The 18,876-nt window shown below is 42.7% G+C and overlaps 1 protein-coding gene across 3 annotated transcripts in view; it reads left to right on the top strand.

The window, feature by feature from the left end:
* The window catches only part of DOCK10 (dedicator of cytokinesis 10), a 304,971-nt gene that overhangs the window by 92,889 nt on the left and 193,206 nt on the right, over positions 1-18,876 (top strand). The window contains exon 1 of one of the 3 annotated variants that reach the window (XM_068968165.1): positions 18,564-18,668. The exons of the other annotated variants lie outside the window; for them this stretch is intronic. Coding sequence (XP_068824266.1) covers positions 18,564-18,668 — 105 coding nt within the window. Of the gene's footprint in view, positions 1-18,563; positions 18,669-18,876 lie in introns of those variants that run through there. 3 annotated transcript variants of the gene reach the window in all.

Below are 18,876 nucleotides of genomic sequence, written 5' to 3'. Positions count from 1 at the left end.
AAACAATAATAACCCAGCATCTCCTTGCACTCAGACTTTCTTCCTTCCTCATGTAAACCCCTGCAAGTTCCCTCTACTCTGGAAGAGAAGCTGCTGTCACCTTTATTTCTCAAATATATTAAATCCTTTCTTACCAGATGGCTTGCTACAAATACTGGTTGCAGAGACCATTTCCTGGGCTATGTGACACAGAATAATAAGTGTAATAAGTACACTGTAAGAATGCTTCTGTGCAAAAATCAGTGTGGAAAATATTGTCGAGTGTACACTCCTTGAGAGACTCACCTTGCACTTTGGAAATGTAAAGCTCTTAGAGTTCTTCAGTGAGGAGGCTAGTTTAGCTTTGTTCCACCCATTGTTTCTCAAGTTTATTTGACATTGAATATCTCTTCCCTGGAACGCTGGCCCATACATCTTGAGTTTCTAGAGTGCACTTTGGGGAACAGGAATTTGGACAAAGGGGATGCCATCTAAGGCTTCTGAGCTGGGGAATAACATGGTCAAACTTGGCTTTAGACAGGAAAATGGCAGCAATGAGAGGGATGATTAAGAGAACACATATAATCATTAGAGTTAATGATAGGCTGGCTATGCAGAAATCAGTGGGAAAAGAATCTGAAAAAGAATGGATATGTATTGATATTAATATATGTGTAACTGAATCTGTTAGCTGCACACCTAAAACTAACACAACATCGTAAATCAGGTACATTCCAATAGAAAATAATTCAATTAAAAAAGGAGAATCAGATACTCCACTTTATCACCTACATGAATGATGATGCTACTAGCGTGATGACAGTCACGTGAAAGGAAGTTAGCCCTGAATATTCATTGGATGGACTGATGCTGAAGCTGAAGCTCAGATACTTTGGCCACCTGATTCGAAGAGCCAACTCATTGGAAAAGATTCTGATGCTGGGAAAGATTGAGGGCAAGAGGAGAAGGGGGTGACAGAGGATGAGATGGTTGGATGGCATTGCTGACTCAATGAACATGAGTTTGAGCAAAGTCAGGGAGATAGTGAAGGACGGGGAAGTCTGGCGTGCTGCAGTTCATGGAGTCGCATAGAGTCGGACACAGCTAAGCGACTAAACAACAGCAAAGTCACATGAAATAGTATTTGGACGGAGAGGTAATAAGTTTTTGGTTGGTTTTAGCACTGAAAAGAATATTTAGGGTAAAAAGATTTTTCTTTGTTTGATTTTTAGGGTTTCTAATACAAACCTCCTTTTATAGCACGTGCCAGATCATCTCCTCTAAGCTCTATGAAAGCAAAAAAGTTATTTTATTTTTCTGATTTCCCTAAATACTAAGCACAATATTGGTACCCATTTACAAAGGAAGTTAATAAATGGTGGCAAAAATTACATAGGCACAAACAGAAAACAGCTTTAGCTGAATCCAGGGGAGTAAAAAGTGAAGGTGGGATGGGCCAGGCCCATCAGACTGAGGCAGAACTCACTGAGGGTCTTGTAAATGCAGGAAGGAGAAGGGCCGACCCCACCGGAGCTGGAACGTGCAGGGTTCAGGGAGCCTTTAGTATAAATTACAGCTTGGTGTCATTCTTTTCAAGGCTCAGGTTCAAAGAGAAGAGTTTTCTTTTAATCCAGGTGTGGTCAGGTCACTTGTTGGACATCTCTGGCAGATGAGGGGGGTAAGGAGATGCCCCCACAAGAAAATAAAAAAAATTAGTAAAATGAGTGGATGCAAAGCCAGCACCAATATTCTTTTCGATGCTCTGTTTACGAACTGTGTCAAGGACAAGGTCACCCAGTGAAAAGGCACAGCTATTGACTTTTGAAGTGAAATCTAGCTGGAACCAGAGAGTGAGGCCCAGGCAGCATTTGGGGGTCACCATCTGGACTCGGCATGCAGAAAGAGGTGCTCTGACAGCACATTCCTTTCTTTTCCAGTTGGTCATTGAGGTTAAAATAAAACAGACATAAAGCTGACTTTCTCAGCCTGGTCATTAGACTATCTGAAAATGGATAATATTAATTTTATTTTAAAACATAAAGATTTCAGAGATGAAAAAGGCTGTAAGTCAAAGAGGCCCAGAGAGGTTACTGCTTTGTCCAAGGTTGCTTAGACCAATTGTGAGTGGACTGATTCTTCTTTTTTTTCATTCTGCTTTTTTAAATTGGAGGATAATTGCTTTATAATGTTGTTAGTTTCTGCTGTACAAAAGTGTGAATCAGCTATAAGTATATATATCCCCTCTTGAGTCTCCTTCCCACTCCCACCTCCATGCCACCTCTCTAGGTTATCACAGAGCCCTGAGATGACTGATTTCTTGAATACAAGCCTCCCGACTGACATCAGATACTCTTCTCACCATGAACACAGATGCGTTCTGCCTAGAAGAACAAAAGTCATGACTTCTCAGCGGCACTCACTCAGTAGTTATGGGCACAGAGAGATAAGACGTGAACACAAATTCAAAACTATTTTCTGAACCAAAACCCTGAAAGCCAACCAAAGCAAGAGGGAGGCCAGTTTTAAACTGCCAAAGAGCTTTTGATACAATCTTGGTAACAGATCTTCCCAATCTGTGACGCCCTTGCAAACAGATGCAAAGTCGGAATAAATGTGTCCATGTCAGTGTACTTTGATACCTTGCTTTGATGTCCTTGGAAAGTTGTGGGAAGGAGGAGAGAGGTAAAGAAAGTGCGATGCCATTTTCTTGGTTCACAACGTCAAATAGGTAATTACACTGTTGGTATTTGCCGCATGTCTGCAAGAGACCCAGCACAGTTCAGACATAAAGACAACACTGTTTATTGCTCTGGGAATTTACAGTCTTGCTTAGGCAGAAAAGCAACCATGAAAAGATGAGGAAAGCATATGATACTGGTTAAATCTTGGCTTTCTTTAACTTCCTTGGCATTTGGGTCTTTTGTGCGGGATGAAGGGAGATGACAGAAATAGGATAATTGGAAGCTTTTGTAGTTGTGCACAGTGGGGATTTAAAAATGAAATCACCAGTATTGCAAGACACAGTGAGCACAAAGAGGTTGGTTGTGGAAGGATGGTGTGCGCATGGAGTGAGGGGATGTTTAGCCTACTTATATATGTCTGAGCCAAGGGGGTCTCCTAGCCACTCCCTCCATTTCTGGAAGATCCTTTCCCTTTCACTGCCACGTTCAAAGCAGCTAGTGCCCTCTGGTGCCCCCACCTACCTCTCCAAGCTCAGTGCATGAACAACTGGGACATCTGTGTCCCCTCAATACACACAGCCCAGCTTACGACCACTCCTCAACACAACCAAACTTAGAGCTAACATCTACTGAGCATTTTCTTGTATTTCAAACATTGAGTTAAACACCCTGCAAATATTCTCTTAATAGGCTTTCCAGGTGGCACTAGTGGTTAAGAATCTGTCTGCCAATGCAGGATACATAAGAGACGTGGGTTCCATCCCTGGGTCAGGAAGATCCCCTTGAGGAGGGCATGGCAATGCACACCAGGATTCTTGCCTGCAGTATCCCATGGACAGAGGTGCCTGGCGGGCTACAGTCCATGTGGTGATAAAGAGTCAAATGACTTAGCCCACAGTCACGCAGTCAGTGAGGCAGGTACTGTAATTATTGCCACTTTACAGATGAACAGTTCTTGTTCAGAGAGGTCGCGCAACTTGCCTGGAGACCTCCAGCAACTAAGTGGGGAAAACAGGAATCAAACACATGCTCACTGACTCCAGCACAGTGGCCATATACACAGTGGCAAACACCACACTCCCAGCTTTATCCTTTACACTCTTAAAATGTGTATCTTCATTTCCAGTTGCTTGGGGCTTGGCCTAGGGGACCTGCTTGCCACTTTTGATGCCTCATGTTAAATTACTAAAGATTATAATGGCTTCAGATCTTTTCCATAAAAAGTTATAGCTGTACTTTATTAGGGACACCTCAGAACAGAAACAGAAACCAGACTCAGAGACTAATTCTGAGAGTGGGGTTTTGAAGCATGTAGAGAATAAGAGAGGGGATTGACTTGAAGATTAGTAGCCCCAAGGTTCTTCCAAGCAAGAGATTCTCAACTTGGCTTTCAATTGTAGCTCTCCGTGATCTAAAGAGAAACCTACGTCATCTGTCAGGAGGTCTCTGGACTTGAAGACAGTTGCTCAGTTGTGTCTGACTCTTTGCGATTCCATGGACTGTAGCCTGCCAGGCTCCTCTGTCCATGGAATTCTCTAGGCAGGAATACTGGAGTGGGTTGCCATCTCCTTCTCCAGGGGATCTTCCCAACCTGGGGATCGAATGTAGGTCTTCTGCATTGCAGGCGGATTCTTTACTGTCTGAGCCACCAGGCCCTTCTGAAAGCCATCATCAACGCAAGACTGAGGCAGAATAATGTGCATTAGGATTTGAACCAGAGCATTTCAACCAGGAGTTATGTTCCCCTCCTCCCCCACCCTGCAGAGGACATATGCTGATGTCTGAAGACATTGTTGGTTGACACAGCAGGGGGATGGGGGAGTTCCTGGCATCTAGTGGGTGTAGGCCAGCCAGGGATGTTATGAAACATTCTGCGGTGCACAGGACAACTCCTTACAGAAAGGATGATCTGGCCCAAATTGTCACTAATACCAAGTTGAAGAAAACTTGTTTAGGCATAACTGAGAGGCCAGTATAAGCCGGGTTGCAAAAGTCCAAGCAGAGAAATAACTGGTCAAGTAAAATTAAAGGACAGATGGGGCATGTCTAAGGCCCAGTTTTTGACAACTGGTTACACTCCAGGGTTCTCTCCTCCGTCCCCCAAATGTTTACAGTGATGGAGCTGCTTAGTTGTACCTCCTTGAATACACCTAAGAGAAAGGGAAGGTTTGATCTTGTAAATAAGACCTCAGTCTAGTAAAAAAAAAAAAACAAAAAACAATTGACACTGGGAACGGTGCCCTTTGGATTTTGCTGGCTAAGAAAACAGTTAGGTGAACCAGTTTCTGAGTCTTTGTTTCTCCAAGTGTGGTCTGTGTGGCATTTTCAAATGAATCATGTGGGTATTTGTTAACAAAGTCAAACTCCTGGACCTCCTATCAGACCTACTGAGATCCTGGGTAAGTCTAGGAATCCACAATTTTAACAACCTTCCCTGGAAATTCTTAGGCCTCCCTGGTAGCTCAGTTACTGCCATGAAGGAGACCTCAGTTCAATTCCTGGGTCAGGAAGATCTCCTGGAGTAAGGGATAGGCTACCCACTCTAGTATTTTTGGGCTTCCCTGGTGGCTCAGACAGTAAAGAATCTGCCTGCAATGTGGCAGATCTGGGTTCGACCCCTGGGTTGGGAAGATCCCCCGGAGGAGGGCATGGCAACCCACTCTAGCATTCTTGCCTGGAGAATCTCCATGGACAGAGGAGTCTGGCAGGCTATAATCCATGGAGCCGCAGAGAGTCGGACATGACTAAACACATCACAGCATGGGTGATTCTTGCACACACTGGAAAACACCTGCTCTGGGGGTTCTTATGAAGGTGGCTTTCAAAGTCCTACCATTGTTCAGGCCTGGACTCAGGTCTCTATACCTGTATAAAGTCCCCTCATGTTCTTCACTCAGAGTCTTCACTTGACAGTTTCTGCCTTTTTATATTTCTGTGCTGGTTTTGGGTGTACCTCAGTTCCCCCATCTGGACTATAGGTAGGCGCTCTGATTTAATCCCTTCTATCACAGATACCTGGCACAGAACCAGGGGGAAATGATTGAGATAGAATCAGAGCCTCTCCAGATTTGCACCTTTTCTCATAAACCGGATTCAACACACACTAGTACCCTGTTCAAGCCATACAATCTTCACTTTCCTGTTGTCCTCTTTTGTCCACCTAGAGAGGTGCAGAACGGAGAGCAATAAGTCAATTTGTCTTCGAATTGATGAGCTATTATATGTCCAGAGGTCAACAATTCACTCTAGTGTGCACAGCTACATAAAATCCAGCAGTTAATTCTCTGCAAAACACAAAGAAGCTGGCTTAGTGGTAAAGTCCACCTGCCAATGCAGGAGACATGGGTTCAATCCCTGATCTGGGAAGATCCCACATGCCGTGAAGCAACTAAGCCCTTACACCCCAACTATTGAGAATGTGCTCTAGAGCCCAGGAACTGCAACTACTGAGCTCATGTGCCAGAACTGCCCTAGCCCGTGTGCCCAAGAGCCTATGCTCCCCAGCAAGAGACCACCATGAGAAGCACCCACACTGCAGCTAGAGAAAAGCCTGAGCAGCAACAAAGATCCAGTACAGCAAAAAATAAATAATAAAATATTAAATTTAATTTAAAGCATTAAAAAAAAAAAAAACGAAGAAACTCTTGATTGGAAAGCTAAGAACCTTCCATTAGTCTCCAATTTCTATAATGCAAGGCATTAAACGAGGGCTTCCCAGGTGGCACAGTGGTCAAGAATCCTCCTGCCAATGCAGGAGACACGGAGTTTGATCCCCGCGTCCCCAGGAGGGGGAAAATGGCAACCCACTCCAGTATTCGTGCCTGGAGAATTCCATGGGCAGAGGATCCTGGCGGGCTACAATTCATGGGATCACAAAGAGTCGGACACAGCTGAGTGGCTGAGTACACACACAAGGCATTAAACACTTGACATATCACATTGGCTTCATCTCTCCTACTGATAGAGGCCTTAAAAAGACACGAAAGCATGATGACACCATTAAAGAAATGGTTTGTGGGGCAAAGAGATCACAGAAATTGCAGCCCGACTATCAACTCCACTAGCACGCACTCCTTGGTCTGAATGGTTTGGTCACTTCCATGCTCAGGGTGTGGCATGTACATGGCAATTAGTTTCTTTTTCAGAATTGCTCAGGTAAGAGTACTTCATTGCTCTCCCTCTGTAAAGACACATCCATTTGCAGTTTTAAAAAAAGACTGTCACAATGCTGAACCACTTGTAAACCTGATGCTGTATGGGCTTCCCTGGTAGCTCAGACAGTAGAGAATCTGCCTCCAATTTGGGAGACCTGAGTTCAGTCTCTGGGTCAGGAGGATCCCCTGCAGTAGAAAAATTAACCAGCTTTTGCATGGGAGCTTTGAAGAGTTGAAAGACCTAGGCTCTTTTATAAAACACATTATTTTCGAGGCAATTATTAAACATTGAGTGACATTCTTATTGAAAGCAAAGTAATTAGCAGTTGGAAAGACCACAGGAGGGCAATTTGGGTGCTTGATTTATTTTAAAAGAAACAACTCAGGTCTCTAGTTGACTTTGCCAACAGTGGGAGGCTGGGGTGGGATCCAGCCAGCCAGCAGAGAGATGCATGTGTCTTCAGGGGAAAATTACTGTCAGGCAGTAGTCCCTAGCAGATCAATGATAATAACATTGATTCGGACCCTAGACTCCATTTGTGTGCCTTCATCTGATCACTTTTGAGAGAAATTGTCTGCCTGGACCCAGAATGCCTTTCCGTCTTCTTTAAAAGACAGAGGAAGAAGAGTCCAGGAAAAATAAGTTGCTTGGGAACTGATAATGTTTTTAATGGGAAAAGAATGCTATATTCTAGGTGAAAAAATAGCTGCATGACTTTTAAAATAACTTGCTAGAGAACATTAACAAACCAGGGTGTATTATTCACATGAAATATAAGCTTAGAAAATCATATAGTAGCTTTGGTGTGTTTATTGTTGTTACTGTCATGTTGTTAGGCTCTGGCTCTGAGTTTGTTGGTGTGGAGATATGAGCTAAAATGTAGTCTCTAAGTAATCTCCCTGATGGATCAGCTGGTAAAGAATCCACCTACAAATGCTGGAGACACAGGTTGGATCCCTGGTTTGGAAAGGAGGAATAAGTTTCCTCCCTGTAGGAGGAAATAGCAGCACACCCCCATATTCTTACTGTAGAATCCCATGGACAGAGGACCATGCAGATTACAGTCCATGGGGTCGCAAAGAGTCACTCAAAGAAACACGACTGAAGTGACTTAGCAGCAGCAGCTAGCTTACACATTGCACTCCATAAGCAGATATTCTTGCTTCTTAGGGATTTCCCGTTCTGCCTCAGACCAAACTGAAACTGACTTCTGAAGAGTGGCTGGATGCCTTTATCAAAAGCAGAAAAAACATCAACATGGGTGATAAGTACCTATATGTGCGTGTGTACTAAGTCGCTTCAGTTGTGTCTGACTCTTTGTGACCCCATGGACCGTAGCCCTCCAGGCTCCTCTGTCCATGGGATTCTCCAGGCCAGGATACTGGAGTGGGCTGCCATGTCCTCCTCCAGGGGATCTTCCTGACCCAGGGACAGAGCCCACATCTCTTATGCCTCCTACACTGGGATGTGGGGTTCTTTACAACTAGCGCCACCTGGAAAGGCCCACGTACCTATATACCCATCAGGAAATTGAGAGAGAAGGTAAAATTAACATCAGTGTTCCTCATTTCCCAAGTATGTCATTAAATGCTTACTGCCAAAGAATTGATGCTTTTGAACTGTGGTGTTGGAGAAGACTCTTGAGAGTCCCTTGGACTGCAAGGAGATCCAACCAGTCCATTCTGAAGGAGATCAACCCTGGGATTTCTTTGGAAGGAATGATGCTAAAGCTGAAACTCCAGTACTTTGGCCACCTCATGCGAAGGGTTGACTCATTGGAAAAGACTGATGCTGGGAGGGATTGGGGTCAGGAGGAGAAGGGGACGACCAAGGATGAGATGGCTGGATGGCATCACTGACTCGATGGACGTGAGTCTGAGTGAACTCCGGGAGATGGTGATGGACAGGGAGGCCTGGCGTGCTGCGATTCATGGGGTCACAAAGAGTCGGACACGACTGAGTGACTGAACTGAACTGAACTGAACTGAAAATATGTGAGTATCTACAGGCCATAATATTTTTCCTGGTAGAAGGCTGTGACCAATGATAAAGTCCACAGTGGAAAAGAAAAAACTAAAACTCCTTCTCTGGTTGCTCTTAGATTCTAAGATGGGCTCACCAAACTGAATAAAATGAGTTCCTTACCTGCTTTGTCACCATCAAATCCTAATTAAGTGAAAATTCTGAACTCCTGAGGCCTACTTAAGTTCAGTAATATAAACAAACTTAATACATGTTAGAAGGGCCATGAATAACTTATTTTAATACAACAAAGAACATTTATGCTTTGCATACAGACACAAAACAAACACACACACACGTCACATACTCAGCTTACACCATACACGCACACACACAAAACTCCAGTCTGTTTTTGCATTCTCCCTCGGTGCAGTTCATCTTGCAGGGCTCTATTTTCTGTGAAGTTTCTAAATATTTCATGTTATTAATAAAACTAATGCCATTTGGCTTAGAGGGTATTATTGTTGTTCAGTTTCTCAGTCATGTCCGGTTCTTTGCGACCCCATGGACTGCAGCACACCAGGCTTCCCTGTCCTTCACCATCTCCCAGAGCTTGCTCAAACTCATGTCCATTGAGTCAGTGATGCCATCTAACCATCTCGTCCTCTGTCATCCCCATCTCCTCCTGCCTTCTATCTTTCCCAGCATCAAGGTCTTTTCCAATGAGTTGGCTCTCACTCTACAGACATTGCCCACTGAAAGCTCTACAGTTAGAAATAAGAGGTTTTATTGCACCCATTGAAACTCCTCCAAGATGTCTAAGCCTCTCTCATCGCTAACTCTGTGCCATTCAATCTTGACCTTTATAGTGGGAAGTAGTGAGCCTCAGTGCTAAAAGCTTAAAAAGCACTTCTGCCTGGGGCCAGGCTCTGGAGAGACCATAGAGAGGGAGGAAGTAGCTACTTGCGCTTTATTTCCTTTAAATGAGGTAGACAGTAGTGAGCAGAACCTAGAGAGGCACTATGGACCAGCCTTGTGTCCTATGAGAGAAAGGCTGAAAAGCACCCAAACCCTCAGGCAAAGGGAAAGTCTATTGGAAATGAAAGAGGAAAATGAAATAAAATGAGTCATCTAAACATTCTCTAACAAGGAAGTAGTAATCACAGTAAATGCTGAAAAGCTCCACAGGTAAAATAAATTGGAATAAACATAAAGATGGGATATGAAGCTAGTAAAGAAAGCAAGTGGAAATGAACAGGAAGTACTTTCAAATTAAGCTTTGTGGATTCAAGTATGATGTAGCGTGTGGTTGTCTAAGTCTTAACCACCAAGGTTTCAGTTACTCTGCACACCTAACGGTACTTTCTGAATAATTTTTATTAAGTAGATTCAGATGCGTTGTCAGAGAAACAAGAATCTCTTCTGATTTCTTCGATTCTGTGAGAATGTCATTTGCTATTTGTAGAGCCTGTTCAAATGTACTAAAAACACAAACATTTTAGAGGTGACATCAGAGCTTGTTGCTTTAGTTTATTGCCTTTGTTTTCTGTGTTTATCACTTTGATTACTTCTCCACCAATGCTCATCTTCCAAATTTGTCTCTTTGGTTCTGCCCTCCTTCCCCACAGCCACTATTCTCTTTCTCACCTTTATATCACTACCAACTTTTCCAGGATGTGACCTATAAGTCAAAAGTGTCTATTTCCTCTCATTCATTTCTTGGCTCCACTGCAACCTGCATCCCACCTCACTGTTCAGCAGAGACAGAACTCAAAAGTCAAGTATTGTTCTCACCTACACCTTCTTCTCAGTGCATTCTTGATGTTAACTTTGTCTTCAAAAGATAAGTGCAAAACCAAGTTGTGATCCAGAATAAGACCATGTGAGTTTCCTAAAGATACCTCTCCCCCCTCCCTAAAGACTCTCTGCTGGCTCACTGAAACAATCATCTTAGTACTGGTGTGAAGGGACTTTGTGTTACTCATCAGCTGACCTTAAAAGAGAGAAATTATTCTGAATTGTCTGAGTGGAACCAATTTAATCATATGGGGCCTTAAAGAGCTAAGACTTTTCTCCAACTAGAGTAGAAAGATGCAGAGGAGAGATATTTAGGAGAGAAAAGAAAAAAATCAGATTGAGAGTGTGAGAAGGATTCAACTCCTTATTGCTGGCTTAGCCAGGGACAGTGAGCCAGAGAATGCAGGCAGCGCTGGCAGCTGATAATTACTCCTGGAAGCTGAGACCTCAGTCCTATACCTGCAAGGAATTGAATTCTGCCAACAAACTGAATAAGCCTAGAACCAGGTGCTCCTCTGGAGCCTCCAGAAAGGGACATCACCCTGCTGACACTTGTATTTCAGCCTTGTGGGGCTCTATGTAGAGAATCAGCTGGGCTGTGTCATACCCAGATATGTGTCATACCTACAAAAACTATGAGGTCATAAGTGGTGTTGACTGAAGTCGTTAAATGTGTGGTAATCTGTTACAGCAACAATGGAAAACTAATATAGACTACTAGACCTTTTTCTCAAACTTATATCTTAGCATTCAAATTTTCATCTCTTCCAAAACATGGTTAATATCTACCATCTTAATTATATTCCAAATATATTATCTATTGAAATTGCAGACTTAGTTTCTCTATCTGGACACCACGGGGCCAGACTTTGAATACACATATAAGGATTTATGCATCTATGTATTTTGTTACGTACATGCATGTGCATATATAGCGGTGTCTATACATAAATACATACCGAGGTTGCTGTTCAGTCACTAAGTCATGTCTGACTCTTTGTGACCCCATGGACTGCAGCATGCCAGGCTTCCCTGTCCTTCACCATCTCCCTGAGTTTGCTTAAACTCATGTCCATTGAGTTGGTGATGCCATCCAACCATCTCATCCTCCTTCTCTTGCCCTCAGTCTTTCCCAGCATCAGGGTCTTTTCCAAAACCTAGGTAGACCTGGTAAATATCAATCATAGTCAATAAATAATAGTTTATATATACACATATATAGGAATCTTAGCAATTATATATGCACATATGTGTATTTTTCCACAATGTTAAGTAAATAGTAACATTATTTTGTGACAATCTTGTAAGCTGTATATTAATTGCTTCGTTATACATGTTAGAAATAGGAAGACAGAGGTCACATAGCTAGATAGAGGTCATCTAGTAAGTGGCTGAAGAGGATTCAAATATAGATCTGTCTGGATCTAAGACTGCAAGGTCCTTAGTTTTCATCTTGCTTATCTCTCATGCTGGATCAGGTCCTACACCCATCTCTGTCCAGACGCCTTGTGTCAGCCTCTTTCAACTCCCTTTTACGGTACGTCTGGATACCACACTACACTGCTAGTTTCCCCCTATAGCTCTGTGCCTTCTCAGTTTCCTAAGTTTCCTTCTGTTTATCATATATAAAAGAATCTTAAGATTGTGTTCTCAATCTTACGCTACTCTCTTCTCCAAAAATTCAGTTTACTTTTAAACTCTCCATTGTAACTCTTTCAATGACTTTCAGCTTAATATCTCCAGTCCTGACTCTTCCCTGAGTTCCAGGCACATGTATTAATATAACCATGGTACTGAAAGATGCCTATTTTTCTATCTTCTTGACATTTCTAAATAAGCAGTAGTAGGAAAAGAAGTCTTCTCTTCTTGCCAGCCTTTGTCCCTCAGTCATATTATCCATCTCTTTGGTGGCCAAATTCAGAAGCCTTAGCCCCTTTGGACCTCTCTTCTGGCTAAGAGCATGAGCTCTGGACTGAGCTGCCTAGGATTAAATCCCATCTGTGCTACTTACTTGTTTGGGACCTTGGACCAATTGCTTAACTTCTCAGGACCCAGGTATCTTCCTCTGTAAAACCGAGTGGTGATAGAAGTCAGTAATAGCTCACAGCATTGTTGCATTTTTTAAATAAGACACTATATTTAGATCAGCACCCAGCACTTAGTCCTCTTGATAAATTTCAGCTCTCATTCATTTTCCATTTAATTGCCAGATCTTCATTCTGCCCGAAATGTGAGAGACCTGGGTTCAATTCCTCAGTTGGAAAGATCCCTTGGAGAAGGAAAAGGCTACCCACTCCAGTATTCTGGCCTGGAGAATTCCATAGACTGTACAGCCCATGGGGTTGCAATGAGTCAGACGTGACTGAGCGACTTTCACTTTCACTTTTTCGTCCGTGAAGTCTACAGTTAAGTTTCTGATGCCGACCTTTCTGCCCTCCACCACTCCATGTTAATATCTGAATCAATGCTGATTACGTCTGAATCATATTCCCCAAAATCTAGCCTACGTGTAATTATAAAATGAATCTTCCAAAGGCACTATTTTAATTATCACTCAAAAATCCTTCGGTGGTTTTCCATAACTTTCATGACACAATGGAAACTTTCATTATCTTGGCTTTCTAAGCCTTCCATGAATTGGCCCCGACTTCTGTTTTAAATTGTTTCTACCTTTCCTCTCCCACTCAGCCTCTGACTGTAGATAGGCTGGACCTCCTCCTTTTTCTTAAATGTTATTTAGTGGCCTGCCCTTTAGCTTTTGTGATAACTAGTAACTATGGTAAATATGTGCCAGGTAATGTGTTGAAACTTTCAAGAGTGTCATCTCATTTGTCCTCACAAAAACACTGTGGGGTATCTACTGTGCTATTCCTGTTTTACAGATGAGAAAACTGAGGCCCAGAGAGGGTGACTTTGTCTGAAGGATATACAGTTAGGAAGTGGCAGACTCGGGATTTGAATCTAAACTGATTCCAGATTCCTGGTTTTAACCACTGTATCTTATGACTTCTCTATGCTTCATGCCCCTTTCCTAGAGTGTCCTTTACTCTTCCCCTGTCTATCTGACCCCCACCTGTTCAAAGTCTCCCTTATGTTCTGTCCTTACTGTAAAGCTTTCCCAGTCTCCTTTAAAAACTCTAGTGAACTCCTCTATCAGGTACAAGCTTCTCGAGGCTAAGAAGGGTGTTACATATTTCTCATGAAGCCCAGCAATACCTTGAGCATAGTAATTAATTAATTCTGATCATTAATTGGTACCAAATTTCTTTCCTAGTGAACTTGACTGTGATTCCTTGTGGTGTAGCCAGCTGATTGATTTCTCTTTATTACCCATTTTTTCCCAGTGACCAAGTCAGATTCTTTGATTGCCAACACATGTCTGAACTTAAGCAGAATAGGGAATTTTTCAAATGGCGTAGAGTATCACGGAATGCTGAAACAGCAGACTTGGTCTGAAATCAAGGAGGGCACAGCCCAGCAGAGGTCCCCGACAGTGCCAGCACATGGGACGCTGAACTCCATGCTGCTGGATTTCCCCTCCTCTACAGTCACCGCAGATTGTGTCTGTCTGGCCTCCCCCCCATGATGCCCAGCTATGCCTTTTTTTTGCCTATGTTCAAGGGAGCTGCAATCAACAGCTTAGCAAGGAGAGAAATGAGTCATTCTCTTATTGCAGAAGTTGGGGTGTGGGAGGGACTCCAGGATCAAGAACTGTGGCGCCTAAAGAGGAATAGAGGAGAGACGAGATGCAACTACTAGAAAGAGAGGAAGTCACTTATGAGTTGCTCAAGATTACTAAATGCTTTGTTATGAGACAACATTCCTATCTTCTAAAATTAGAAGTTGGGGGTTTAGGGCAACATGAACAAATAAGAGGGTCCCCCAGATGGACTTCAGAGATTTGTGACCCCTGACCACACACACACAGTTTCTGAGTCCTTACATTTCCTCAGTGAGTGAGTCCAGTTTCTGTTAGAATCTCAAATAGGTTCATGATCCGAAAGGGTTGTGAAATACTACTTTAAGCTTTTGAAATAGAAACATAATCTTACCTCGGGACATCAGGTGACTCAAAGGCAGTTTCTCATAATATTATGTAAGGAAAAAGTTGAATTTGAACATTCTTCATATGCTATAATGTACCTGCTCATCTAACAGATGCAAAAGAGTTACTCAGAAGGTCAACTCTCTTTAGAATGAAAGACTTAGAGTGGAATTTCTATCTATCCCATGACCATGCGTCAAAAGGGCTTCTGCTCTGTAGAATCCTTGGATGCCTTCTTAACCAATTGCAGAATAACAATACAGCTTACCTCCTCAGTTGTTATTTTTATAGCATCTTGCTGTTTTCCTCATAGTTTTTGAAAGATCCTTCTTGGGTCTCCATACTTCAGCAGGAAATAAGCAGTATCTCTTTATACCTGTCTGTCCAAATCTCTGCATGACAGGGTAGAGGTACATGAGGAGCTAGAGTCTGTAAGAAAAAGAAGGCTTCTTACAGATTTAATAATAATTAATAATGAAAGTGTTAGTTGCTCAGTTGTATCCAACTCTTTGCAACCTCATGGCCTATAGCCCGCCAGGATCCTCTGTCCGTGGAATTCTCCAGGCAAGAACACTGGAGTGGGTTGCCATTCTACTCTCCAGGGGATCTTCCCAACCCAGGGACTGAACCTGGGTCTCCTGCATTGCAGGCAGATTTTTTACCATCTGAGCTACCAGGGAAGTCCTATGAGGCTTATCAAATAAGCAAGTGGTATCTATTTAGTGCCGTGTCTTTTTATTGTTTGTTTGTCTGCTTGTTTGGTTTTTGGTTTTTGTTCTTTTCCAGTTGTATATGTATTTTTAAATATTTGTTTATTTTTGGCCGTGTCAGGTATTAGTCGCAGCATGCTGGCTCGGTAGTTGTGGTGCGTGGACTTAGTTGTGCCAAGGCATGTGGGATCTTAGTTTCCTGACCAGAGATGGAACCCATGCCTCCTGCATTGGAAGGAGGATTCTTAACCCCTGGAGCACCAGGAGAGTCTTGTCTTTGGAACAAGCTGGTTAAGTGGGAGCTTCCTTGAGGGTTGCTGCCTTCATTACAGAACAAGAACTGTGCTTGCAGAAGTGGCTTCTCAGGGCAAGATGAGTGTCTTATCCATCATCTTAATGACCTGACTTTCCCCACCACCACCACCGAAACATGGCAAGGGAGGAGCATCCAAAGTGTTTAGGGGAGAAAGCCGTAGTTTCAGATGAATGTCAGAGAAGGCTTTGTGAGGAAGCGACGTTTGAGTAAAGACCTGAAGGAAGCTGAGCAAAAGCCACCTGGATACGTGGGACCACTGACTTCTGGGTGGCAAGTTGGTGTCACCATGGCAGCCAGCCTGGGCCTGCACCATTAAGGGTGTTGAGCTCTAGAAAGAGAAGAGAAGGCTCTGGAGCAAAAACTCCCACAAAACCCACAACTTATTGTGTTAACTCATTGGTCCTCTTGTCATTGTCCCGTTTCTGCCTATATCCTCAGTTCTGCTTCCAGCTAAGACGTGAATACCAATAGCAACCTTGTTATTTTTCTTTCTTACAGTTCAAAACTCACAGAATATTGAGAGCCTTTTGCACAGAAATTGCCCTTCTGGTTGGGCTTCTTGTGTGTGTCCCCAATGCTCAGCATACTGCTCTCTGTGCAAAGATGCCCCCAACAAGTGTCTGTGAAACTGACTACCTGACCTAAGCGCGGGCAGCTACTCCATAATGTCACATGCTCAGAACTTGTCTCCTGGGAGAGCTGGTTCAAGCTTGTGTCTCAGTGGTCGTGAAGATCAGTCTTCAATGGAAATATTCCTTCAACCATCTTTTAGACCCCAGATTGCTTCCTAGACAAGCAATGGTTCCTTTAGCACCTACCAAACTGATGAGCACCCCCATTAAGGAGGTCCATCCTGTAGATGAAGAAACAAACTCTTAAAGAATCTGAATGACTGTCTCACACAACACTTATTTTTAGAACTATCTTTCTAATGTTTAATCAATTAGTCACTAGTCCCGTGGCCTCCAACTACTTATCTCACACACTTCATTAAAAAAGTTGAATGCATTCCCATATTCTGTGTTTATTTATAAACTATACAGTCCTTGCCAATAGCTAATATTTCAAAATACAGTATACATAGGGGACAAGTTCATTGTTTAGCATAAGGTATATAAGTCCCTCAATTCTTTTATTAAACAGTTATATACTGAGAATCTTCTGGAAGCAGGCACAGTTCTGATCACTGAATACACAGTGAACAAAGCAAACAAAATTCCCACACTCCTGTGGCATAGAATCTAGTGGAAGATGGAAGATCATAAGTAAAATAAATAAGTAAACTGTACAACAGTGTCACATGACAGCAAGTGCCATGGAGAAAAATAAAACAGGAAGGGGCACTGGAGTGGGTTTTAGGGGGGAAGTGCAATTTTACATTGCATCAGAGAAAGGGAGTAAAGATCTAAGATTAGGGAATTAATTGGTTGACTGTTCGTAACCATATGACATAGAGAATGAAGGTGTCCATGTCAATGCGTTATTTAAATATTCAGTCAGTTCAGTCGCTCAGTCGTGTCCAACTCTTTGCGACCCCATGAATTGCAGCACGCCAGGCCTCCCTGTCCATCACCAACTCCCGGAGTTCACTCAGACTCACGTCCACCAAGTCAGTGATGCCATCCAGCCATCTCATCCTCTGTCGTCCCCTTCTCCTCCTGTCCCCAATCCCTCCCAGCATCAGAGTCTTTTCCAATGAGTCAGCTCTTCACATGAGGTGGCCAAAGTACTGGAGTTTCAGCTTTAGTATCATTCCTTCCAAAGAAATCCCAGGGTTGATCTCCTTCAGAATGGACTGGTTGGATCTCCTTGCAGTCCAAGGGACTCTCAAGAGTCTTCTCTAACACCACAGTTCAAAAGCATCAATTCTTCAGCACTCAGCTTTCTTCACAGTCCAACTCTCACATCCATACATGACCACTGGAAATACCATAGCCTTGACTAGACGGACCTTTGTTGGCAAAGTCATGTCTCTGCTTTTGAATATACTATCTAGGTTGGTCATAACTTCTCTTCCAAGGAGTAAGTGTCTTTTAATTTCATGGCTGCAGTCACCATCTGCAGTGATTTTGGAGCCCCCCAAAAAATAAAGTCTGACACTGTTTCCACTGTTTCCCCATCTATTTCCCATGAAGTGATGGGACCAGATGCCATGATCTTCATTTTCTGAATGTTGAGCTTTAAGCCAACTTTTTCACTCTCCACTTAAATATTAGTAAAGCACAATTTCTTTATTTAGATGACTGATATAAATGGAATTCTAATATTTTCCCTTGTGCCTAAGTGGAAAGACCACTGATGTAATGAGTAACTGATTTAAACAGGTATATTATTACAATTCACTTTTGAGATCTAGCAGGCTGCTGTTTCCTTCTCCAAGGGATCTTCCCCACCCAGGGATCAAACCTGGGTCTCCTGCATTGCAGGCAGATTCTTCACCATCTGAGCCACCAGGGAAAACCAAAAAAAGATTATTGCAGTTCACCTTTGGAATCTAGCCACAATGATGAAGTTTGGATGGCTGTTTCACTAACAGATATGGCAGCCTACAGTAAATTAGCTCTTTGATTCAGGTTCAACTTGGTTCCCAGGGTGAGTTTAAGATCCTATGGTTTATTTATTTGTGAGCAATTCTCTTAAACATCCAGAGTCATTTTGTGCTTTTTTGTCTTGCTTTAAAGCAGGTGATTAGGGAGAATACATGCACAAAAGTGCATCTGAACAGCTGGTAGTTACTCACAGGAAGCGGTAATTTGTCGGTTTTCTTTTCCTTTCTGTTGAGTTATGTTAATGTAGCATGAGCATTTCCCTTTTTACCAGAGAAGAAAAATTTGTTCGGCCTGGTGAAGCTTCAGGAGGAAGAGGCTTAAGGGAATTGATATTTTAAAATATCTTGCCACTCAAGTAACAACAATACAATGAGCTTCCGAGGAAAGGTTTTTAAACGGGATCCCAGTGAATTTTGGAAGAAGAGACGAACAATGAGGAGAAAAAATCAAGAAGAAATCCACAGATTTACCTCTGTAGGTATCTGAATGTTGATGTTTGCTTTTCATCTTCTCTTCAATACTTAAAAAAAAAAAAAAATTGCTCTGGCATGGTAATCTAACCTAGGGTGATGGGCAAAGTCTTAAATGGAACAGAGTATTAGCTCATAAATATCCTTTTTTACTTACATCATTACTTTTTAATTGCTTTGATCATTATTTTAAAACATATTGGAAGAGGTTT

Source organism: Capricornis sumatraensis, chromosome 3 (assembly GCF_032405125.1).
Source record: "Capricornis sumatraensis isolate serow.1 chromosome 3, serow.2, whole genome shotgun sequence".
NCBI lineage: Eukaryota > Metazoa > Chordata > Mammalia > Artiodactyla > Bovidae > Capricornis > Capricornis sumatraensis.
The sequence above is the reverse complement of the archived record's forward strand: the minus strand, read 5'-3'. Positions and strand labels throughout refer to the sequence as shown.